Below are 24,867 nucleotides of genomic sequence, written 5' to 3'. Positions count from 1 at the left end.
TGAATGCAATATTGAGGCATAAATTAAAATGAAAAACGTAAATATATAAGATCTCTGTTACACAAGGTACATTTATGTTATACCTTAGAAGTCATTCCAGGGATTTCAATGGATCTGATGCACAAGTATGGTGCTATTTGGTATGAGGAGGGAGGCAGCATTTGGTCTGTGTCCCTCAATGTTATTTACTTTTGGAGGAAAGGATTGCTAGATCAGACCAGTCTTCAAGGTTTTGAGATCTTAATAGTAGCTGGAAATTCACTTGAAAAGTAGCAAAAATGGCCACAGCATCTATATTGTATATTGTATTTTTTGATATTCCTTATCAGGGGGAAAAACGTTTTCCTTCCAACAGGCTATCCTTTCCTCCCTGCTGTAAAGCCAGGAGCTGCCTGTTGCCTGTGGTTTGGGAGAAGGTAAGCTAATTGAGCAAATATTGATTGTTAAGCAGAGAGAGTTATGAAAAGGTTGGCAGATACCATGAATATGTAAACCTCCACATGGGGCAACGAATAAGAAATACCAGTGAGTAGGAAAGCTTGCAACTATGTGACAAAGAACCTGCACTGAAGCAACATGTGGACATTGGGGTGGGACATCACCTCTTCAATTTATAGCACTCTGTTTTATTTACATCTTTGCTGTGTCCCCATGTGATGGTAGGGGCAGACAAGTGATCTAAGAGACAGTTATCTCCTCCTCTTCCCCTTCATCATCCTCTTCCTCTGAGTCTGAGAAGTCTGAAGGTTTGCTGGGGCTGCTAGAATGGGATGGTGAAGGAGACATCTGGGAGTCCAGTCTGTCCCTCAGATGTAGATGTTCTGGGGACTGGTGGTAGGTTAAGGGATGCCGGGGGCTGGGTGGGCACACGGGGGGAACTTCCTCCTCCGCCTCCTCTCCTGAACATTTCTTGCCTACGTCACTGAGGTCTGGGTGAGGGTTGAACTTGGTAGGTAGGGTCTGTTCTCTGCAGCCACCTGAAGAGAGGAGCTCTCTCTCTTTGGAGTTCCTCCATTTCATCCTCCTGTTCTGGAACCAGATCTTCACCTAGGGGTCAAAGCAACAAAGAATTTAAGTGGTTCAGTAAAACAGGGACCAGAAAAGTGTTTGGCTTGCACTCTTGAAACCCTGCACGTGCCCATGCCAAAGCTAACAGGAACCACAGAATCTGATCTTTGGCAGACCCTAAGAGAGAGTAAGAAGGCTGTGGTTCTACTCACCCAGCTGGGAATTGTGCCATTTTTGCCTCTGTGGATGCTCACAGTCCTGTAACTTGCTTTGAGTGTTCTCCCTGATCTCATCCCCTTCTCTTCCCTTTCTCTCCAACTGTCCCCAGGACTGGGGGTCCTTGATCCCCACACACCCTCCGCCCTCCCCACCTGATGCCCCTCTGACCTGTGAGTCCTTGAGGCCCAGCTTGGCTGCCAACTTCTTCCTGTCAGGTTTGCTGATGTACTTCTGCTTCTGGAACATCTTCTCCAGCGCTTTGCGCTGCACGTCGGAGAAGACGGCCCGGCGCAGCATCCCGCGGCGGGGCTTCCCGCGGGCAGCCAGTGGCCAGGAGAAGGTGCCAGGGATGGGGACCACGGCAGAGGCAGCTGTGGGGGGGACACACTACTGAGCAGCGCGGGACTGGCCCCACCACCCCTCCCTGCCCTTCGGGCAGGCACTCATCAACCTGGGACGTGAAAAGAAGCTTTAGGCTTAACTAAGCGTCTGCCTTTCAGGCAGCAATCGCCGGGATTAGATCTATCAACTCAAATGTGTAAAATGGATCAATAGTGGCCGTTTTTGTTGGGAGATTCAAAGATCTCCAGCCTGAAAAGGCAAAGCGAGGCATACCAGCTAAGATAGAGGTATAATAAAAAAGCTTTCCCTCCTGCTCAGAAGCATTTGATTTTTTTCAGATGCTTTTATCATTGCAGATGCTTTATTATGCTCAAAATGAAAATGAGGACTTTTCTGATTCCAAACAAAACCGCTCCTCTTCAGATGCAGTTTTGATCAATCAGTATTCATCTTTTTAAAATAATCTCTTCTCTCTCCCGCCCCTCCAAAGTTGGAGAATTCAATTCGAAGACATGAAAAGTAACAGCTAATTAGCACACTGCCTGGTTCCCAATGGCATTAGTATGATAAAAAAGGGCAGAGTTTCGCCTTAAAAAAAAAAAAAAGGAGGGGGGAACCTCCCCAAGAGAGACAGAGATGCTAATGAAGCGTGAATGGTAATTGTGTAGTAATGAACTAACAGAAAAAGACTGAGGACAAGCAGCTAACGCCATATATTATTGGAACAAAAGAGATTTACACTTTCAAACTAAACACAACGGCATGCCAGGCTCCTCGGGAGAATACTGATGGCACAATCGTCTCTTTCCCCAAATCATTTTCATTAAATGGACATGAAAAGCTATTTATAAAGCTCAAGTTGTTTTTGTTAGGCTATTCACATGCTGGAGAAAGGAAGCAAATTCCATTATCCGGAGGATGAATGGAAGAGCTTGGGTTATTTTTTTTCCTCTCTCCCTTTCCCTGTTTTCTTTTTAAATTAATAGCTTGTTTGTGTAATTAGATTTCGGGGTGTCTTTTTTAATTGTTCTCCCAGTATCATAATACTTCAGTGTTGTAAGAATCATACCCCCGTAGCCTGCTTTGTCGCCTGCACCATGTTGTTTGATGGTCTGACCGGGAAGGTGAAGGAGGGAAGCATTAGTACGATGTGGATGTGATGGAGGGAGGGTGAGTGCACGGTGGAGGTGGAGGAGGGTGAGAGCAGTCACGCCGTTCTCGCAGTGCGACGGATCCTCCTGCAACTCGGCGGGGGCGGAAAGTTTGGGAGACACACAGGGCGGGAGGGACCGTGCCACCTCCCTCCCTTCCTCTTTCCCTTCCTCTCTCTTTCCCTCCCTCCCTGCGCGAGCGCGGAGCGCTGACGGCGGGCGCTGACCGCTCCTCGTGGTGCTGAAATCCGCGGAGCGGTCCCGCGGCTCAGCGCTGGGAGGGAGGGAGGAGGGAGGGAAGGAGGGAGAGAAGGGACCCGCCTCGCCTCAGGACCGTGACAATCCCGGCTAATTTGCGGGTGGGGGGGGGGGGGAGCGGGCAGGGAATGTCAGGCAGTCACTGCCTGTGCTGAATGTCAGGCAGTCACTGCCTGTGCTAAATCGGGCAGCAAATTGGCGCGACTGATGCTTGAATGTTGTACTCCCACCAACCTCTGAACCGGAGCATAACCCCGACGGGGCGAGCGGGGGGGGACGGAGAAATATCACCGGGCTGTGCTTGGAGAGAGGGAGACTTTTAAAACACCTACCTGGGAAATAGGAAGATCTGATAAAGGGCTGGAAGGATCCTTCAAAGTACGGAAAAGGGAAAGTCTTTGGCGGGACGCTCTGAAGTAACGCAGGGGAGGTTTCTAGTAAATAAATAAAATTAAATTAAGCGTGGGGTTACCACCGTGGAGTTACTCGGCACGGCTGGGTCTTTCCCTTGGTCTGGGAACCAACGCAGTGATACTTTTCATAAACAAAAAAGAGCCAGACTGAGCTCGGAACAGCCGAGGAAAAATGGCACTTTTGCTGGCTTTGCCAGCAACGCGGCACCCGTGAGGGCAGGGCCAGCCAGGAGACACGGCTGTGGGATACCCCCCTCCCCCTGCACCTCTCGTCTGTCCTGCTGCGGAGCGGGACCAGCCGCCCGCCAGGGCTACCCCTCGGTCGTGCAACACGGAGGGCTCTGCACTTCGGGACTAGGTCCTCCTTCCCTTTCCTAAAGCTCCCTCTTCTCCCTCCATCCCCGTCAACACTTCCTGCAGGCAACGCGTCCCCGGAGCCGCCGACCCGCGGCTGGGATCGAGGTGTACCCCCGCTTACCGGCTCGGGGGGCGGAGGAGAGAATGGCGTTGACTCCAAACTTCAGGAAAGTGGAGTCGCTGCTGGAAGTCTGCGGCGAACAGATCCTCCTGGAGCCGGCGGTGGTGGAGTTGGGGAGCTCCGGTGTCCCCGAGTCCGTCCTGGCCGCCGAGGTCGGGGGGGACATGCTGGACGGGGGGGCAGTCCTGGGTAGGTAACTGGTGGGCCTGCTGATCCGGATCAAATCTTCCACCAGAAAGCTGGAATGACTGGAAAAAGCTGACTGCAGAGACTGAGGCAAGGTGAGGGTGGGGGTCGGCCGAAGGAGGCTGGGGTAAACAGCTGGAGGGGCGATGAGGCTGGGGAACATCATCGCAGCGGCCGTCCGCGGAGCCGGGCTGGGGCCGCTCGCCTGTTTGTTTGTTTGTTTGCTTTTGTTTTCTGTTTTGCAAACCTGGGTTGGTAAAGATCCAGTCAGCGAGTCTAGCGGGGTTCTCTCTGCCCCTTCCTCCTGGACCATGAGTTTTATAGTGGTCAGCCCCGCTGAGGCTCTTTCAAAAGTGACAGCCCCAACAATGGGGTTCAACAAAGTTCTCCACTTGAGCTTCATTCAGGGCGAGCTCCCGGCTTCTCCATTGGTCCGGGGCTGCAATTTATGATTGGATTAGACTTCATAAGCAACCGGGGCACAATGGCCCCGCCACAAAGAAAGTGTAGTCATCAATTTTGCATATTGACCGCCTCTTTGGAATACAGCGCTCCAAAGGCTCCCAGCAGGGTTTTGTTCAGAGGCAACACACACAGGCTAATTAAATGCCTATTTAAAAGTTTCGAATGACATCTTGCCTCGTAGAAAGGGAATTATTTAAAGAAAGCACTAAATTTATTTGCCGCTCCCCTGCTGAGTTTAGGAAATAAATCAATAAATATTCATATAAACTTATCTGTGGGCTCTTAGAAAAGCATGGGTTTTGTGAATTTGAAAATATAAATTAGAAAAAGTGGAACTAAGCTCTGTTGAAGGGGAAAAAATACTGGGAGAGCGGATCCCACTACAGTTTGAGCATATTCTGCCCCTGCTATTAGTATGCGCCAAAATCCGTGTATGTTGTTGGGGTTATTTATCTATCCGCGCGTCAAAGGTCCGGAATAAAGCATATTTGAGGTGTCAGCCTCTCCTTGCAAGATCTGAGCTTCGTAAAAGTCTTGCGCGCGTGTGCTCAGGCGAGGGGCTTGCCCGGACTGGCTCGAAATGTGAGCCTTGATGTGACCGATAAGAACTCTGCTCCCACAAAATCTGAGTACTGCACACAGGAGAGATGTGAACAGCTTTGTGGGACCGGAGCAACTCCCTCGGGTTCTCAGTTTGTTGCTTATCTACATTAAAAATAGACATTGTAGCGTTTGGATCCTTTTGGCTGAAGTTGCCTGAGCTGCTCTCGGTTTTGTCGGTGTCGATGTCTCGAAGCAGCCAAATTCACCTGATCTCGGTTTTTATCTGCGGGTGTGTGCAGGGTTTCGGAAGGTGTGTTAGGTCAGTGCAGCAGAGCCCGGAGTACCTTTTGGTGCGAGGGACAAATGACATAAGGGAAAAGCAGCAAATCTTGATTTTTCTGGCAGAGAGGTTTTGTCTGTGGTGGCAAATATGGATATAGGCGCAAGTATAGTTAGTTTCCTTTGGAGGTGGATGATAAAAGCAACTTTTGAGAGTGGTTTTACCTGATTTCTCTGTTAAAGACTATAACAGATGTGTTAAATGTCCTATGTTTTAAAAGCATCCTATTCAGTCCTTTGGTGTGTCTGAACCTTTGCAAGTAGAAGTGTGCAGCTCAACCATGCAGCCTTTATCCTATTAACCATGAACTAACGGTCACCTTCAGCTGTTTTCCCTTTTTACTTTTTAACACAAAGCTTTCTCAAAAATCTTATTAACCAGCTTTATTTCTCTCGATGGTTTTTGTCCGGACGTTTTGTGTTGATTATCTCCATGTCGATGCTTTAACCATTCAATAAAAGTGCATCTGCGATTTATATCACATTAGGGAAGAAAGAAAGTCTGTTAAACCTCTCCCTTGATTCAAATAAAAAAGTTATTTATTAGAGAGGACGGAATCAGCCTTCGAAATTGTATGATCCCGACAAGCTTTCCCGGTGCTGTACGCCGGCCCCCAACAGACGAGCACCTGCAGAAGGCTGACTTGGAAGGTCCGCTGTCTGAAAGCATCACTTTGAAATAAAACCTCGCAGGAGTTCCCCCCCCCCCCCCCCCCCCCCGCCCTCCCCCCAGTTTTGTTAATCTTGATGCTCAGCAGGTAAAGAAAAAAGGGAAGGAAGGCGTGGGCAGACTCAGAGGGCTCAGGGGTGCGGACGGGTCCCCGCCACCTGCCCCCCTCCCCGTCCAGGCCCCGCGGTGTCGGGGAGGGGGGGGGAGAGAAGCGGGGGCTGCCCCGCCCTGCTGTGGGCTCAGCGCTCCTCTCGCCCCCACCCACAGCGCTCCGGCCTCATCCCAAACCCGGTCATTCCCAGCGCTGCTCTCGAGGTGTTATTTAGCGAGGGAGCGGGACTGCTGCGAAAGGAAAAAGCAAACGGGGCTTTCCCAAAAAAATAATTACCTGGTCCCCGCTAGTCCCCGGTCCCATCTCCATCCCCTGCTCCCTGTCCCTCTCGCAGCCGCCCCGCGATCCCGGCGTTTCCCAAGTGAGCTCCGCCCGGGCTGTTCCGAGAACACTTAGTATTTTACAGTCATTATACGTTTCCTTTGAGATGATTTACTCCTTTCTTTACTTATACATCGGGGGCATTTTGCCTTACTATAGACCAACTGCTGTTAATTTCTCTGGTTTTAAAAAAGAGGGGCTGACATTTTCTGGAAGGTTGGGTCAAGCGCATGCTGGGGCACGCGTGGACCCGGTTCCTTGTGATGCGTCTGAGCACACTCATAAAGAATTCCTTAAGCACCACGGCAAAAGGGACTAGACATCTATTGAAAGGGAAGATAGACCATAAGAAACCAAGAAATCAGACGAAAGGATCTTATTTTAAGTGATCTCCTTTGGAAGTTTCTTTTCAAAGGCAGTGATCATTTAAGAGAAAGGGAATTCTAATGTCTCAGGATAAAACCTGTGACTAATGCTGTTTGACCTATGCTCAGGCATTTTTGTGCTTCCTGACATTCATTTTAATGTCGTTATCTTCAAATTTATTTCTTAAAAGTCACTCACTTTCTTTGTCACGTGAAAAAAAAAAAAGGGAAAAAGAGCCCAAACCCGAAATCGCCGGCGGGTGGGGAGTGGGGAGGGGGAGCTGGGGGTTGAAGCTGCGTGTGTCCCGGTCCGAGGCTGGTAATCCGCATGAAATTGGGAGAGCCAGCATTTCAAATCCGGAGACCAAAGGGCTGGGCTGGGCAGGGCTGGCGCCCCCCCGGCGGTGCGGAGCCGCGCCCGGGAGCCCCATCCCTTTCCCGCATCCCCGGCCCCGGGAGACGGACGTCTCAATCACCGCCACGGCGCTGCTCCCGGCTACACGCGGGACATCGCTCTGCGGGACAACCCCCTGCCCCCGCCGGGCTCTTCCCGCAGCCAGGTGGAAGCCAAACTTCTCTTCCGTTCCTCCACAAGGCGGGAGCCGTTCCACAGCCGACCCCCGCACCGCACCCCGCACCGACTGCCCGGTCTCTCAAGTCCCGCTGCTTCTCCTTCACCTAAGCTGCGGGGAAATCGTGTCTGCGAGCGTTTGGGGCTGATTTCTTTCTTTCTTTCTTTCTCTTTCTTTCTTTCTTTCTTTCTTTCTTTCTTTCTTTCTTTCTTTCTCTTTTTTTTTTTTTACCACCTTTATTTTTTTTCTGCCGGTGAGGGGGCGGTGGGAGGAGGGAAGGATGCTCCGTCCCTGGTGTGTCCCAGCTCCCTAAAGATGCTCATCGGCCACGCCGGCAGCTTGAATGGAGGCTGCGGGGGCGAGGCTGTATTAAGACACCTAAGTCTTCACCTTTAGAATTCAAGCACAAGGAACAGTAACTGTTGGTTCGTTCAAAGCTCTTCTAGATCTCCCCCTTTCTTGAAAATCCTTCTATTGTGCCAATCAAGCAGATGGTTTGCAGGAAATATAGCTTGGCCCCAGTGACCGAAACTAATTTTAACTAGCTTTCCAAGCCTGGCACGTTTGTTTTGCTCTTACAAAATAGCTAAAAAAAACAGCTGGCAAGGATGAATTAAACCCATTAAAGACACATTTATAAGAAATTATATTCACATAGGTTGCTTGAAACCCCCCTAAGAGGGGAGAGATGAGCGTATTGAAATGAAAATGTCCCGGAGCACACAACCCTCCTTAACATCGCCTGAGAGTCTCAAAACATTTTACTAAATAGATTAACTTGACTATTGTTTCGCATCACATTTATCAGCTTCATTAAGTGAATAGCTGAACAAATATATTACGCATGCATGAAAAGCTCTTTTGGGGGCTGCCTTATTGTGTCCTCAGCCCTGACAGGTGGTTAACTGTGTTTCTCTCTCCTCTCCCCCTCTCTCTCTCTGCGCAAAGAAAGAGGGATCTTGGACAGAGCGCACAGCCCAGACTTGGCAAAGGGACGTAGAGGGGAGAGTTACTTTCTTTTCCCTCGCCATTCATGCTGGCCAGCCCAGAGTGCAAGCAGCCTGAAATGCAACTAGATGATCTGATCATGTCAAAAGTAATTAACTTTAGTTTAGTCTCTGTGTCTTGCTTGTGCTTTACTAACTCCTTCCAAGCCTGTTTAATTTGCATCCTTTCTTCAAATTTGATTATTTTTGTCCATTTCGTTCTTTTATCCTCTTCCCAACCTCTACCTTTGTTTTAAAAAAATAATCTGGGGTGGAACAACCCCTCTTCTTTCTTCTCCACTGGTCTCCACTGGTCTTTCTAATAAACAAACAACCACACAACATCCCTAAAAGCAACTCCTTTCATGAGTTAAGATTGGCATATTTGGAGAGCTAGGATTTGCGAAATGCAATACAGTGGCTTATTTGTTGCCTTAATTTCATGATTATTTGAAACAGTGGAAACTTGCTGGGAATTGGGCAGTGACTGTTTGGATTTTCAGATGCTGCTTGTTTCAGTTGTGGTCTCTGCCCCAGGAGTTTCCAAGTTAAGACTGTGCAGATGAAATGCGGAGGACGAGAGAACACGACCCTTTCCCATTTATTTTCTCAAAAATATGTTTGTTTCATGTCGCTCAAGTAGGTCAGAAGAATTAAAAATCCTTTTATCTTTCAAATCAGGTCTTAACAGTACTAGTATCTCCTCATTGCAAATTAAAGTTGTGATCCTTTTCTTATGACAGGGGCTGATTGCTCACTGATTCACTGCAATCTCTAGGCAGTGGGCAATTTTAAGTACTGGGACTTGAGGATCCCATTACTTTTTCACTCATTAAGACCAAGTTCTGTTCCCCATTCTCCAGATTATGACAGGAAGGACAACTTGTGGAGAACAGGACTCTCAGTGCAATTCAACAGGAGGACGAATGTGTTCTGGGGTGAATGTCAGCAAAACTGAGAGACTGCTGTCACCTTGAACTGAGGGTCCTTGAGCTCACACACTTCCTTGCTGCCTTCCACAAGAGTGGCTTTAGTGTTTTAAAGGCTGCTCTCCATCCCTCTTCCTGCTGGAGCATCATGCAGGGACCTCCATCTCAAAGAGGAAGAACAGAACTAGCATTTAACTACTCTGTGGGATAAACCCAGGACCTTCTCGTTTGTACACCTTTTCTTAAAAGAACTAGACCATCAGGCTTGAATGCCTTGACTTTTACCATGCCAGCAAACTGATACTGCACTTCCTTTGGGATTAAGTCTCTCTGGGGAGGTTTAAGAGGGAGAGATGCTGATGAGAGCCCGAGTACTTGGAAACACTTTTCCCAATGGAAAGCCTTCTCCAGTTTGGTTGATAGCCAGAAAGATGGTGATGTATTGCTCCTTCTAGATGAAAATACTTTCAGGTGTTGTGATCCACTGGGGAAAACAGCAGCCATGGGGGAGAGCACTTTTTCTCTGAGTCCTCTGTGAAGGTGCTGAAAGGTTCTTTGACAGGGATTAACCCATACATCTTTTGGGTGGACCCAAAGCCACGTGATAAGGAAGGAAGGGAAACTCAAATACTCTGTAACTGTTCTTTAGCAAACAAAAGTACAAAATTTCCTTGCTGGGATACTGTAATGCTCTTGCAATTGAAATGGGGGAATATCTTAAAAAAATAAATTGTGAGTTCTGGGATATTTTGATCACCAAATTCCCTGGGTATTTAGTGATTTCTTCCTGTAATTTGTGACGTTGTCCATTAGGGGAATGGATTTGCAGTTAAGTGGTTCTGTTACAGACCATGCCCTCACTACAGCTATGTTCATGTCTATAGGTTGGTGGCAAACTGTACTGCATCCATGGAGGATGAGACTCTATGCGTTGGCCTCTTTGCTGAAGATAGAATGCTTGGTCTCCAGAAATATTGATCTCTTCTTGTAGATGTTGATATGGACTGTGTTTGATTTCTGGAGCTCTGACAGAAGAAGAATGACAAATTTTGTCCCTCAGGGTTTACCTTCATAAAACTACTGAGGAATGAGTTAGCAAGCCCGGTCCATGTGGTCCATGTGCTCTGCTCCCATTTTACTTTGTGCAAAATGGAAAGTGAAATGAAAGAAAGGAGCTGTATTTCTGTTGTCCCTTGGGGTTGCTTTTACCAAGTGAGGTGCTTCATGTAGAGAAAACTAAGGAGCAATGATGCCCAAGGAATTAACAGCTTCATAATCTTAGGCATCATGGCCATCTCTTCAGGATTCTCAAGTGCAGGTCTCCGAATTCAGGATGACTGGCTCCCTGCAGAGCCAATAGCTTTTCCATTGGATTTCCATTTGTGAGAAAGAGTTGTTCTCTTCAGAAAACCCTTGGCTCATTTTGGAGACAAGAACAGGACCACCCTTCTTCTGGGCTTTGCAAGCAGTGAAGTTTCGTGATGTTCAGACATGAAGGGCTCTTCCATTTTATTATCAGTAAAAGCTGATGATGTCCTTGACCTCGTGAATCTTTCTTGAAATAACCAAGGCCTTTCTTTTGGAAGCTTTCCCAACCTGTAGAAAGTATGTCCCTTCTCAGAGAGTTGTGTTTCTTTCTGACAGACAGAAAAAAATGTCCTGCTTTTTTTCCACCAGTTATGAGATTGGATAGATACAGATGAAATGTGTTGCCCATTTATGCCTTCAGCCTTCTGAAAGCAAACAGAATCTTTGGGACTAAGGAGAGTGTGAACATGTAAAGGAAGTTGTAGAAAAGCTTTTCCCCATGCCTCTGGCCTGAGAATGTTGCTTGTTCTGTCAGGGCTGAAGTCAGGGGCAAAACTCATGGTAATTTCAATGCAGTGGGGTTAAGCCCTAGAAGAATTTGAATGTACTTGTCTCTTTTCAGGACTTTGTCAGGAGTGTTCTGATACTGGAGGAGGAAATATCAAAGACAACTGAAATTTAGAGTCAGACAGCCAGAATTTTTGAGTGGGATCTTTATAACAGGAAACGGTTTCACTTAGGTTTCTTGTCACATGTGTAGTAATGAGAACTACTTAACAAAATCCATGTTCTAGTGATTGCATTCAGATTTCCAGTTCTCATCCGGTAATGAATTTAAACCTTTTTTTTCTCGCAGTTTTTAATTTTTCACTTAAAATGTAGGAGTGGAGAGTATCAAATTTTGTGTCTCTAAAAAGGTCTTTAGGGGCATCAGATGAGATTTAGCACATTTAAAATTTGACTAGGTGAAATCTGGTAAGGTAACGTTGTCCTGGCACAGGACATGTCTCTTTTTGAGGAGGCATACTCTGACTGTGATTCATCAGACCCAGGAAGGTCAGGAGAGATGAAGTTAATGTAGCTTTAAGGTGCATTTGCATTCTCTTGATTCATGGATGTTCTGAGATAAGGGGTATTTCTCTAGTGTCTTTTAAATAGTTCTGGCTTAGGTCTTAAACGGAAGGTTTATCCCTCACCTATCAACCTTTATCAAACTTTTCCTAATGATATCACATGAAAAAATTGTCTATTCTCCCTTTTTGGTGAATGTTTGCTACAGAAAAATAAATCAACAGAGGGGAGTGTGTAGGACTAAACTGGTGCCTGGGGTCAGACCCTCTCCTGAGTCGCAGTTCAAGATATGAGGCTGGACTTCTGTGCTGGGGCAGTTCCTGTCTGGGCATTTTCCCTGCTTCTGCACTTATAGCAGAAGCAGGAGTGGGCACGACAACATGGAAAAATTTTCCATCCACTCTGTGCGTATGGCAAGTGTTTCCAGGTTTGTGAGAGGACAAATAGAGGATGCCCTCTTGTTATCTGCTGCTATTCCCACAGTGTCCTTTCGCCAAAGAGAAGGTCTTTTGATCTCAGTTTTGATTCTCCAGTCCTAATATTTAAAATACTGTTTTGAGAAGGCTGAAATAATGATGGGATTTATAAAGTGTATTGACTTGAGCAGAAGGATCCAGTAATCAGATATCCTTCTTTGGAAGAGTTGATTCATACAAGAATTTTCACCTGGTTTCAGGCCACACAGTACAAAAAGGGACTGACACCAGTCTGGACTGGCTGAGTTCAAAATTCAAAACTGGGGTATTTGCCCTCTGGGCAGATGAAACAGGACTGTGAAACAATCTCACTATTTCCAAGAAAAATATATAAGTGTTGTATGAAATGTTTAGGGGGAACTGTACCTTGGCTTATTTCCCATCTATCATAACCAGAGGAGTGTAAATCTTTCCCTTGAAGGACCAGGTAGAGATGATGTGCTCTCACGTACTGCAGTTGCTTTTCACCTCACTTTTAGCATCTCCAGGAAGTCAGTACTTTTCGAATTTGCTCTTTGTATTGGAAAACTGACTTCAGTATACAACCAGGTTGCCTGGTCACATGGGAAAAATCCACAGAGACAGGGAACTCAAGTCATCCTTTTGGGCTGAGAAGTTTTCAGCTCTCCTGACAGGGATCTGGGATGTCCCCTGGTGCTGGGGCCGTGTGGCCAAGAGGACCGTCTTCTTTCTCTTCCCTGTCCTCTTCTCTGTGGAGTAAGTTTTTAAGGCAAAAAAGTACATCTCTAACTTTCCAGCTTAGCTATGTTTTAAGTGGTGATTTCCTGAGGAGCTGCCATTAAATCATAGGGTTTGTTTTATGGCATATTTTCAGATCAAGCTTTGCTTAAGCAAGAAAGCCAAGTAATTATGTATAGCTTTTTAAGAATGTGCACTTTGTTTTCTTTTCCTCTTCATTTAAATTCCATAGTGCATAGGACTCCAGTTTTTAAGTAGATTTTAACCATGACTAGAGAAGCTTAGTTATCAGTTATGCACTATAAACAATATGTGGAGGGGGGATGTTTTGATCAGAGCTATTCAGTCCTTGCTTGCTAATCTAATTACAAAGTGTAGGTTTCCTGACACAGAGCTGCTTGCACAGAAAAGGCTTTTCTCACACCTGGTGGATTGTTTAGCCAAGCTTTTTAAATGCTTACAGTTTTAAAGGGAGGGGGGAAAGCCTTTTAAAAAACAAGTTCCTGTGCAAGGCAATAGAAAGAATTTAGTGGTTGTCAACATGAGTTTAGTATAAGGGTGCTGTGTAAAATGTGGGTTCACTTTACATTGACCTTTGGACATAGTAGCCCCAAACATTGTTTTATTTTTTTTTAAGGGTTAAAGAGAGTATGAAAGATAACAGATGTCAGTGAATGTATTAAATTAAATGTGTGCATGTGTGTATAAATATATATGTATGGCCAGACACAATGCTCCTATATTTTTTTGGATGTTTATTGTTCGTGCCTCAAGTGTTTAGCAGTTCTGAAAGGGCAGCTTTGAATCACAGCCCCAGCAAAACAGTATTTTTGTGTTGTTTAGTCCCCCAATTCCTACAAACAAAATAAAGTACCTTGTTGAATAAGGGCCATTGAGCAGGAATGATGGGCTAAGAGTGGGGGTCTGAGGTGGCAGCGTGGGTGCTTGTTTATCAGGGAGGAGTTGTCAGTTGTTGGCTGTGCTGGTGAAAGGAGGGACGCTGGAGGCTGATGGCTGGGAGAGCATTGATGTGAGGTAACGGGGTAATCGGATTGAAAGTTAGCCATGGTATTTATGTCAGTTCACATTTCGTCAAATGAATAATATGAGGTTGCTACCTAGCCCGGGCCTTGGCCCGGGGGTTGGGTTATAAAGAATCTAAGGCCTCATTTGATTCAAATATAAATTAATTCTCACTGGAGCGTTGGCTGATTAATCTATTTGCATAATAGTAGAAAAACTGCAGTGTGGTTACTTTTGCAGGGATTTGGACAAGAAAAGCCTTAAATTCATTCGAAAGAATATTGTGTGAGAAGTCAGGGAAGCAAAAGCACCTCTATAGGGCTCCTCAAGCCATTGCTTTTTCCCCCAACCGTGATGTGCAAAACCGAGGCTAAACTTGTTCACTGGGGAGTCTGACACCCTCCTGAAAGAAAACTGTGTTCTGACGTCCAGCTACACTTACATTTTTTTATTTGATGTTACTTTCACTAATTAGAACAGTGGCATCCTTTATAATTTCTGATATTTAATAAAAATGAAGCCTAAATAAAACACCATCCTATGTAGGTGGTGTAAATGTTGAATTGCAACAAAGCCATGTGGGGAAATAAAGAACCAGGAAAGACAAATGAACTTGAGATGTAAGTGCTATTTGTGTGCAAGCCTGCTTATCATGTGATATGGGGAAATGAAAGATCACAGTTCTGCTGGCCACATGCACTGAGCGAGGAGATTAAGTGGGTCTCGGTGCTGACACCAAGCAGAGGCTCAAAGAGGAAAAAAAGCCTTTCCCTCCCCTTCCCCTTCTAACAAGTCTCTCTAGCATTTCTTTTTGGAGATGACACCTGAAGCATACCCTTTTATAGGAGAATAATATGTGGGGTGCACTCACCCACGCACAGTAACAAAAATGTTTTTCTATCACATCCCATTTTTGCCTGAATTTTCAGGTGAAATACTGAAATCTCCACTGCCTGTATAATATGTTGTATAGGGTTTGGTTTTGATTTTTTTTTCTTCACTATCCACACATCTGGAGTGTTTGACTGTTTGGCAGAGGATTTTATGTTTGCATACAGATACTGAGACTGTGTTTTGAATCATCTTTGAGTCCATTGAACAGACAGAACTATGTAAAATTCACAAAACACAGCAGCAAGAAGCTTCAAAAACTAGTCCAAATCCTGCTCTCATTGAAGTCTGTAACCATTTTGCCAGAAAGAAAAAAACATACCCTAATTAAGGAAAATGTAAAACTTCCAACAAGGATGTCAGGATGCAGTTATAGAAGAGCAGTGATCAAATGAAGACTGGGAGGCAACCTCCAGGTCAATATTTACTAGAGACAGTTGAATATTCACAGAGAAGTTGGTCTGTTACCTGGATTCACTTGAGTTTAAAAGCATTCACTAAGATTATAGATGTCAGGTTTTGTCATGAACCTGCTCCCACTGCAGAATAACAAGGTTTTCACGGAGTTCTGTTGCTGCTGCCACTTAAACGTCAGACAGTGGGGACAGGACATATGCCACCTACTCCCTTCAGCTAAGGGCTGAGGGAGCTCACAGTAGCTGTTCCTGATGAAACCTCTGAATCCAGACACTTGGGAAGAATCAAATTGATGTTACGGATTGTAGTTACACTAAAGCAAATGATGCTGTAAAAACAGTTTGCTTTCTAGGCAGGAATATTGTAATTTGTAGGTCATCTGGAAGTATGCTCACACATGGAAAATGGGGTTTTAGAAGAGTGTTTCCAGCTGCATCTGAACTTCAGTATTTGCAGATGTTTTGGGCAGGCACAGTTCAGGTCAGATCTTGTGCTGGGTCTTCCTTGATACCGGTGGAATTGTTCTGGTTTACACGGACATTTCCCATCAGGACTCTGCAGCAGTTTTGGTTCCTGCTGGATGGAGAAGTCTGGTTCCTCCTGCCTCATCCCCTTCTTGGTCCTGGGTGCATAAGCCCTTGGGTCTTCTATGTCATGATGTGAGTTCAGGTTGGAATGTGTAACTTCATTTTTGTTTCTTAAATTTTGTGGTTACTGCTTTTAACATTTGATTTTGTTTTGCCTTCTTTCCTTTTTTTTTCTTTTATTTTCTTTCCTCTGTTTAGCCTACCAATACTATCCTCCTGGTGTAATTATTATTTTAGCCTGGCTTTCACCCTGTTGTTGATTGCTTTTCAGAGCCATTTGGGAAGGAGGTGCTGTTCCTTAGTTGCTTGCTGTCTTTTTACTAAGCTGGGAGTTAGGCAAAAGACCTTGACAAACTGCCACTGAAAAAGGAAACATGGTGGTCAAAACCTCTTATTTATGTAAAAAAGCCTGCTGCAGTGTCTGTATGTTTGCTGTTGCAAGATCAGCGCCTGAAAGCACAAAACAAATTGATCCTAGCCATGGTCATAAAGCAGCTCTGCTGCAGTATTTTTGTGGTTAATTCTTGTGGAAGGGGAATGTCTGGGATCTGCAGAAGGTTGGGCCATACAAGCAAATGACATGCCTGATTAACAGAACGTTGTTACTAGATAATAGTGACTCTGCTGTCTTGCTCTGGTATTTATGAAGAATAAACAAGACCAAGAAAAAACCAAGACATCTGTTTTCTTAACAGAAGCCCTCAGTCTGTTGACAACCTTCTAGTCCAATTACTCCATGTCTTTTACACACAGTGATTGATGTGGGTCTGATCGTTTAATCTGGGGGAAGTTGAAGGCAAATGAAACGGAGCCTCTGTGCTTCTCTGACTGACCTGGGTAATGTACACATTTCTATTAGCTGTGAGTACTTAAGACAAATTCAAGGCTTCTGTTTACCTTGAAGAGATGCCTAATGCACCAAAGACGGTTCAGGGCACCAAGACTCCTGGATTCTTTTCATGGTCCTACCTGCAGCATAAAATGATGTAAATGGACATAATTCACTGAGCCTCTCTTATTCCTTCCATCAGGCCTGGCTATACTGTTCATAGTATCTACATCAGGAAGTTTTTTTGACGAGTTATAGATTTACTTTTTTCCATAATTTACCTGAAATATTAATTAAATTACTTACGCTTAAAGCTTGAAGGAAAACTTTTCGTATTTCTTGTTTCTCTGTTGTACCTTTGGTACTCGGCATGTAACTTTTGCAATTTAAATATTAACTGATTTTGCTTCCAGTAACTCACATTGCATTAAGAGGGAGTAGTAGAAAAGAAAAAGGGCATTTTTTTTGTGTCTGTCATGTCAAAATTCTGAAATACAGTACATATGGCAATAATAAGGACGAAAAAATTGCTGTTGGATGGGCACTGCTGATGTGTCAAAGCTATTTCATGTACTTACATGAAACCAGTCCAGGTTGCACACCTATAGTTGAAGGTGATGCTTAGAGGGTGTTGCTAGTCCAAGAAGCTGAGCTCTGCCTGGCAGCTTGCAGTGCTGGAAGGAAGAGTTGCTCTCCTGTCTGTTTGAACCACTTGAGTCTGTGATTTCACTTGTGGCAGTTTTGCCAGTTATTTGACTTCTTTAAGAACCAGTTTCATTCATAAACTTGTTCATCAAGGGAAATAAACACCAATTTTTTAAAATAGAGGGTTATGGTTGAATAAAAGGAATTAGTCCAGCCAAGAACATATATTCATTTACTTTGATTACTCTTTTCAGGTTAAATTAGGGTGTGAGAGAGATGCATGGCAGGAAATTAAAAGACAGAATCCCTCTCTAATGTTAAAATGGGGTGTGTCTGACCTTCTTCAATCAGACATCAGTCAGAAATGTTTGGTCCAGTCTAAGTTTGAAAGTGATAAGTTCTGCACACATATTTTTTCTGGTTTTCTCATCCTTTACTATTCTTTTCATGTCTTTCTGCCTGAGAGCTGCAACAGAGAGAAGGGGGCTCAGGTGAATGTAATAAATCCAGAGCAAAGGACCAAGTGGGCATTTCTGGGCTGGAAAGCCATGAGTCCAGACTGCATGAAAACCCTGTTGTTTGCTCACAGTCATCTTTGGTAAGGACTTAGGTTGGGTAAGCAGGCAGCTCAGCTATGGAACTGCAGAAGAAAAAGTATCAGGTAATATGAAGGACCAGGAATCAGAATGGGGAAAATCTCAGAAGTGGAAAAAGATGTACAGTGATTGAAAGGACTTTATGATACAGACTTTACAGTTATTATGTATATACACATTGTATGCTTTCCCAGAATTTGTATTTCCCGGGCATGTTCAGGCTTGTCCGCTTTCCTGCGGATTGGCTGGAGAAGCTGCAGAGAGGGGACAGCCTCCATTCGCCCTTTCTCTCCCCGGTTCCTCTCACGTTCCTCCCTCTTTTACCTGTGTCCCTATCCTGGTTTGTCCCCTCGCTTGTCTGTCTCATACTCCGCCCTATGTTCTGGCCCTTTCCCCTCCCGAGCTGATGAAAGACCAGGTGCACGCACGAATAGTGGATTCTGCTTGCACCCTTCTTCGTGTCCCATCCCCCCTTTGGACCGCGGCAAGGTAAGTCTTCTTGCTTCCTCCTGGAGTTTTTTGAATGAAGAAACATAATTACAAGCTGTTTCAGCAGTGGCTACAAAACCAAGCTTGTATCCAGGCTTCTTCACCAGTCTCTGTCCGCTCTCACTCTTGTATTTCCCATTGTTTGTTGTCTGGGGTTGAACAAACCTGTGTTTGACATTTTTAGCACAGTTCATTCCTGGTAAAAAGGAAACAAGGAGCTTTTCGTGTCTGCTGGGTGAGTCAGACATATGACACAGAGAGAAATGATCTTCCTCTCAGAGCTGTAGAAAGTTGAATGGCAGAAGTAAATAACTGACAATGGGATATGCTCAGCAATATTTATGTGAGCTTTGTGCTCTCAGATACACTTGGATGGCAGTGAATTGTCAGTTACTATATCAATCTGCCAAGTATGAATGGCTCTCCAAGAGCTTGAACGTTTCTCAGGTTAAGGCATCTGTAAAGCTGATGGAGATCATGCATGATATTGATATGACCTCATTCTGAGGGCATATAAATTAAATCATTCCTCAGCAAGGGCATCGGCTCGCTCAGCAGTGTTCACATGGAAACATGAGACATTTTGCAAACAGGCAGATCCCCTGGTACTTCTCTGTCAGACCAGGCATGGTTCAGTTTGTCTTTATCTATTGTTTTTATACTCTGCTCATCACTGTGGGTGACACAGAGAGCTTTAGAGTTTTCACTAAATTGTCTTTATTTGGAGGGGGTGGAGTTTGTGTTATACCTGTGACACAGTCTTATCTAAGATATTTTGCATGTACAAAATAAAGAAGTGCCATTCACCACTTAAGGGTTTAGAAACTAGGAAAGAGTTACACCCATCACAACCAGAGAGGAAATTTTGGCAGTGATGTTCAAATGGTGGCTAAATGGGAGTCTAAAGTCATAGCAACAGATTATTTACTTAATTGCAGATTCAGTAAAGGACCCAAATCAAAGTTACTCTTGATTCTCTACCTCCCTTCAGTACAACAGCCAGAGCAGACCAACCCACCTCTGAGAGAAGATCATGTTCGGGGAACAGTGTGCAAGCCTTTCTCTTCAGTTAACAGTGCCCCGTTTTAGTTTTTTTTTCAGTGTTCTTCTTCTCACGGATGAAAAGTCTTCCATGTTCCTTATCTTCTGGGTATCCCCCATGCTGTACTTTCTGACAAGTAGCATAATTGTGTTGCTGCACATTCTGTGTTGTCTTCCTGGCAGACTTCTGTTGGCAGTTATTTGAATGTATTTTCAAGAAAATTCTATTGTTGCAGCTCTCAGTTTGCATCTTCACAGCACATCAGAGCTTTGCACTGGTGCAATTGAGCAAGTCCATTTTTTTTTTCCAGTAGTCAACATGCCTCACAAGCACAAAGACAAATTGTATGCATGAAGATGTGATATATGCATAAAGTAACTGTGTGATAAAAGAAAAGAGAACCTACAGGAGCAGTATTTAGATTATTACTGCTGAATCTAATCTTTGTATCTTATTAGTAGAGTAATTCAATTTTTCTGTGGGCCAAAAGTAATTGGCTAAAATGTATAATAAAAATTTGTGGGTGTGTGACTTCCATGTAGAGATATAGTGGGAGAGTTTTTTTCTTGACAGGATGAAAGGTTGGTTTTTAATGTAAGATATCTGTTAAAATCCTGCTGTAGGGCCAAATGGATTGTTATTTTGGCCATAGTGTCTCCATTGCTAGGGCATATCTCAACCAGTCCAACTCTGACAATATTATATCTTTCCTCCTATGATTCTCAAGACCTGTGTGGAGGTCTGGATTTTGACTTACGTATAGTGACCCATCACAACTGTGTTTTCGACATGTCTCCCAAATCCGTTAATTGGCAACTTCGTTGTCAAACCAATACCTAAAAAACCCCCTTGAGAATAAACACTGTCCTTGAGATGTTTTGTTACATTCAGGTTAATGAATCTCGGTTTTCATTTGCTGTCTTTTATCAGCAGGTAACAAACAGGATCACAAAACACAATTTAGTAGCTTACTTATATCTACTCTACTTAGGGACTACTTAATTCAGCTTTTAAAGGTGTATATTGCACTGAAAGTAATTGTTACTTGCAGGGGTGTGGACTGCTCACAGAATAAAGTGCACGAGGCCAGGTCCTGCACTGATTTACAGCAAGTCCCACTTATCAAGTCCCACTCATTAGAGCTGTCATTCACAGGATAAATTTAAAAACTGTTGGTGTGGTTGCAGGGTATTAAACCAGTAAGTATGGCTCAGGCAAAGGGAAGGATGGCTCTTGAGTCAACAGGAAAAACTGCAGGATAAAGGGACCCACCTTTAACACAAGCCTGTTTCAACATATACTGAAAACCATGCTCTTTGCCAGAATACCTTACCTCTCTGGCTTAAAGTCCTGATTTCACTGTCTGGTGTAGTTCCTTGCCAAGCACATGTTTATTGATTTGCAGTATCTGCAGCTCTGTGTCTATTCCTTTAACATTACTGGGGAGTCCAGGCTCCCATGTGTAAATATGTTGTCTTTTAAAAACTCTATAGACTCATCTGCTGTATATTTATAGAGCACCTGATGCAGTGAATCTGAGGCCTCCAGACTCCTCTTTCTTTCTTTCCCACTCCCTCATTTGTCTGTGTGATGGGAATGAAAGGAGTTTTTTTATTCTGTTGAGTTCTGTGTTCTGGGGTTTACTGAATGTTTGACACTTACTCTTGACTGACAGTGATATTTCTGATTTCCATCCAGTGCCAACCAGGCCAAGACTGCATAACCTTCTGAATCATCTGGAAGCTTCTGCCTTTAGTTACCCTTATTTTTAGGATTGAATAGTAAAATACTGTGTTACTGTGGAAAATAGCATGACAAAATTATTGTCTGTAGCAATTAGTTCTCATATTAATTATTGTTAGCATTAAAGATATAATTATTTCATTATATTTTCTTATTATTTTAATATTAATAAAGGCAAAAGGAAGACAGACGTTGCTGCCATATAGAACATAGCGACATTTGCTGTTGACCAATTTTCTAGTAAAACTATTTTGCAGTGATTGTATTGAGTATGAGGCACATTGCCTTGGCCACCAGTAGGAAATGGCTGCACCATGATAGACACTTGCAATAAACGATCCCCTTTTATTGGATTCATTCCAGTATGATTACAGCTGTGCTATTTCAGTGGCTTAACAGAGTCTCTCAAGGTAAATCAAATAATAAAATTAATCCACGGTATTTATTTTTGTTTTACACTGGTGATGGCAATCTTTACACTAATTTTGTTTCTTCCTAAAAACAAGTGATAAATTAACACTAACAAAACAATGAAATCAATTCATTGATCTTAGTGATTGGCTCACCAGAAAAACCCCCATGCTGTTTATCCCATTATTATATGAACTCGTTCACCAAAGAGGACACTAAAAATAAACATTTTTTATGAAGGGTGGCCCATGTAATAGTGAGGGGGTGGGGGGCATTTGGTACATCTCTATTAAAAATAAAGCAGGTGGATAACATGCAGTTGAAAATCCAATGGCTTTGCATCAACAGCAAATAAAGTGGAAAGGAGATGGGAAAATGGGTGAAGCCGTGAGGGAGGTTGTTCTTAAAACCTTTTTCATAGACTTTAATGTGTAAAGGGCCACAGTGCTGCTTTGGAATGGGATCCTTGTCAGTACAACACTAATCTTAGCAGAAAAAGATTGTTAACAGCCTGTTAGAACTCTGCCAAAACATTATCTGAGAAGAGGTAGGCCACTGTATGAAGTGTGGTAATACTAAATTAAAACACTCTTAATCTTGTTTGGCTAGTGGTCTCTCTTCTAGCAGTGGTTCCAGTCACTTCTGGGTGAATAGGAGGTGCTATTTCCAAACTTTACATATAAAAGAAAAAGCCCAAGGACCATTAATTAATTAAACATAATTTCCTTTCTCCTCCCCAAGTGTGCCTTTCTATCCTTCCAGGGCAACCAGATAACATAATCTAGCTACAAACAAACACAAAAAGAACAAACTGCGAAAAGAGACAAAACCCTGCGACGTTTTCTCTCCTTTTTTCATCTCTCATTAATTGCTTGGGTCTGGGAGGGAAAGGACTCCAAGCCTGAGCTTTGCACAAAACTCATCCAAGAGTGAAGAGGGCAAGCCGAACACTGAGCCTCTCCAGCTGCCCCGCAGTGAATGGCTTTCCGAGGGGTGTGAATGCTCTCTGTCTGTCCCCACACAATGTAGGTGTTACTGCCCATGAGGAGAAAAAAACAAAACAATAATCACTTGAAGGGGAGAGAAGGCGTCCTAGGCAGGGGGGGAAGCACAGTCCCTCTTAAGGATATAAAACTGTGTGGCCTCCCTTTTGGTGACAGGAGCTGGGCACAAAGAGTGAGGCAGGGTGGTGCTCTCACAGGCTGGTGCCACTTGGGAGGAAATGTTCTGCTCTGAGTAAAGTGGGATAAAAAGTATGTTTTTTTGGTGAAACAGCAAAAAAACTCCCCCAAAAGATGGAGTAGCACATCTGAAGATGTCTACTCCTTCTGGCTTTCTGCAACTCCCCACACTATCAATGTGCCTGCACATGGCTGAACAATTAGTTAAGGAAATCATAGCCTTTGCTGTTTTCCTTCAATTGTAAAATTGAGTACAAATATAAATTATCAGTGCATATTCTGTGAGTTCTTCTTACAGGGAAGGGAAAGCAGCTGGTGACCCCTGGGATAGCAATGATTCTACACTTTCTCATGGATGGTGTATGCCCCTGTACATATGAGAGAGATCTCATTTGATCTGAGGAGAGAGGTGGAGATGCGGAGATCATGGTGTAACAGTACTTTTGTCTCCATCTTCCAGCCTTATTCCACCTGATTTTTTACTTTGATGTTTGTTTTTTCCCACTCATCTCTGTATTTACTGTGCACCTATGGGAACAAGGGAAGGGAGCACAGAAGGCAAGCTGGGTGAGATCAGATGCCTGCACTTTTAACTCTGATCTTGTTCAGTTTGTATTTAGACCCACTGAAGGCCTTTTGCATGAGTTACTTTTGGTCCGAGCAGACCTTTACTCTTATGTCAGTACAAAGGAGTGAGGTGCAGTGCTTTCTATGGCAAAAAGCCCTTGCTGGGGCTGAGCAAAATCTCAGCTTTTTCAGGAGCACGGCAACACAAAAGATTTAAGGGGGGAAATTGTTAGAAGGGAAGCCCTTTTCTCTTTGAGTTGAATGCAGTGGGGAGATTAAAACTTTCATTTGAGATTTTGCTGTATTCATAGTAGTGAGGCCATGAATAGGTCTAAGTCAGAGCCCACAGTGGTTGTGGTGTGCCCTTTTATTCTCTGGCACATCTTCAGACACAGGTTGTTTTGCACTTGAAAGAGGTGAAAGGGGGGAATGTGGGATTTTGACAGCTGATATTGGCCTCTGAGCTCTTGATGGGGATTTTCTAATTAACCCCAAGGGCCCATCAGGTGGTCAAAATGGAATGATTTCTGTCAGGAGAGGCAAAAAGTTGGAATTTCCAATTTTTTTTTTTTAGATTTTGGACAAATATACTGGGGTTGATTTTTAATGACATAGATACAATGAAACCAATTATGAGGAGGATTTTGGAAATTTTTAGGGCTTGAATACCCCTAAAGGTCAAAATTTCAAGGAAAACTTCCTTGCTTGTGAAGTTTTCTTGGGCTTTATGTACTACTAAAAAAGCTAATTTAAGCAAATGCCTTTTGATCCCGATTACTTCCCCCAAATCTTTTACACTGAGACAATCTGAGGTGGCACACTCCCACCCTGTCCTCTCCAGCTTTGGGGACTGGGGGTGATGAGTCCCAGAAAATTAGCCAAGGGGTCCTTAATGAATGTAAAGTGAATAGAAGAGCAGCTGTAAAGTGAAAAGATTGGACTGGATGTGGGATGGTTTTTATACTGCATGAATCTTGCAAAACTTCCTCCTTTTAAAAGGTTTCAAAAAGTTTCAAAAGCCAAAATGTGAGCAAAGCTGCATGTGTGTGTGTTTGCACTGTTTTTAGAATACAGAAGGGCATGAAGTGTAAAGGCAGCTGCCCTCGTTATCTGGTTTCCTAAATCTGTGATGCAGGATGGAGAATTAAGATGCTAAAGAAATCTTGGGAGTTGTGATACCTGTGAGTTGGAAAAGGTAACAGAAAGGCATTTAATATTGATTTTGTGTGCTAGTGCTGCTGAAAGAAGAATGGAATTATGGCTTCATAATGTATGAATCTTTATAGACTTTATATGGGATGGGTGTATACATATATATACACACATATATATTTGGTGTAAGAACTTACGTGGAAAATTGAGTGGTTTGTTCAAGACAACATTAATTTACTTTTTTATTTTTGGGGGACTCAAGAGTTGCAAAGAAAAGGAAAAAAACACAGAAGGAACATGAAAGAGGATGCAAAGAATCCTATTGAATTAATTAATCTAGAAGTAATACCAAATCTAGCTGTAACAGGAGATGTCTCCCTCTA

The 24,867-nt window shown here is 43.9% G+C and overlaps 1 protein-coding gene across 1 annotated transcript; it reads right to left on the bottom strand.

Annotated features, from left to right (window-relative positions):
* Nucleotides 1-2: 2 nt before the first annotated feature.
* On the bottom strand, nt 3-4,221 carry DBX1 (developing brain homeobox 1). The gene is made up of 4 exons (XM_027662227.1): nt 3,870-4,221; nt 3,311-3,412; nt 1,396-1,598; nt 3-1,047 (listed from the first exon to the last, which is right to left on the bottom strand). Exons 1-4 carry the CDS (start codon nt 4,219-4,221, stop codon nt 679-681), a joined length of 1,026 nt encoding a protein of 341 aa, XP_027518028.1. The 3' UTR covers nt 3-678.
* Between the last annotated feature and the right edge of the window lie 20,646 nt (nt 4,222-24,867).

Source organism: Corapipo altera, unplaced genomic scaffold (assembly GCF_003945725.1).
Source record: "Corapipo altera isolate COAL_440 unplaced genomic scaffold, ASM394572v1 RXGC01000072.1, whole genome shotgun sequence".
Classification (NCBI taxonomy): domain Eukaryota; kingdom Metazoa; phylum Chordata; class Aves; order Passeriformes; family Pipridae; genus Corapipo; species Corapipo altera.
Note: the sequence above shows the minus strand (reverse complement) of the source record. Positions and strands in the feature narration are given on the sequence as shown.

What these genes read in the sequence shown, in the direction of transcription:
- DBX1 (XM_027662227.1), bottom strand. Translation starts at nt 4,221, where the DNA reads ATGATGTTCCCCAGCCTCATCGCCCCTCCAGCTGTTTACCCCAGCCTC. An exon ending in CTCCTCCGCCCCCCGAGCCG is followed by an intron (nt 3,413 to 3,869) that starts GTAAGCGGGGGT and finishes TTTATTTACTAG; the next exon opens with AAACCTCCCCTGCGTTACTT. An exon ending in TGGGCCTCAAGGACTCACAG is followed by an intron (nt 1,048 to 1,395) that starts GTCAGAGGGGCA and finishes TTTGACCCCTAG; the next exon opens with GTGAAGATCTGGTTCCAGAA.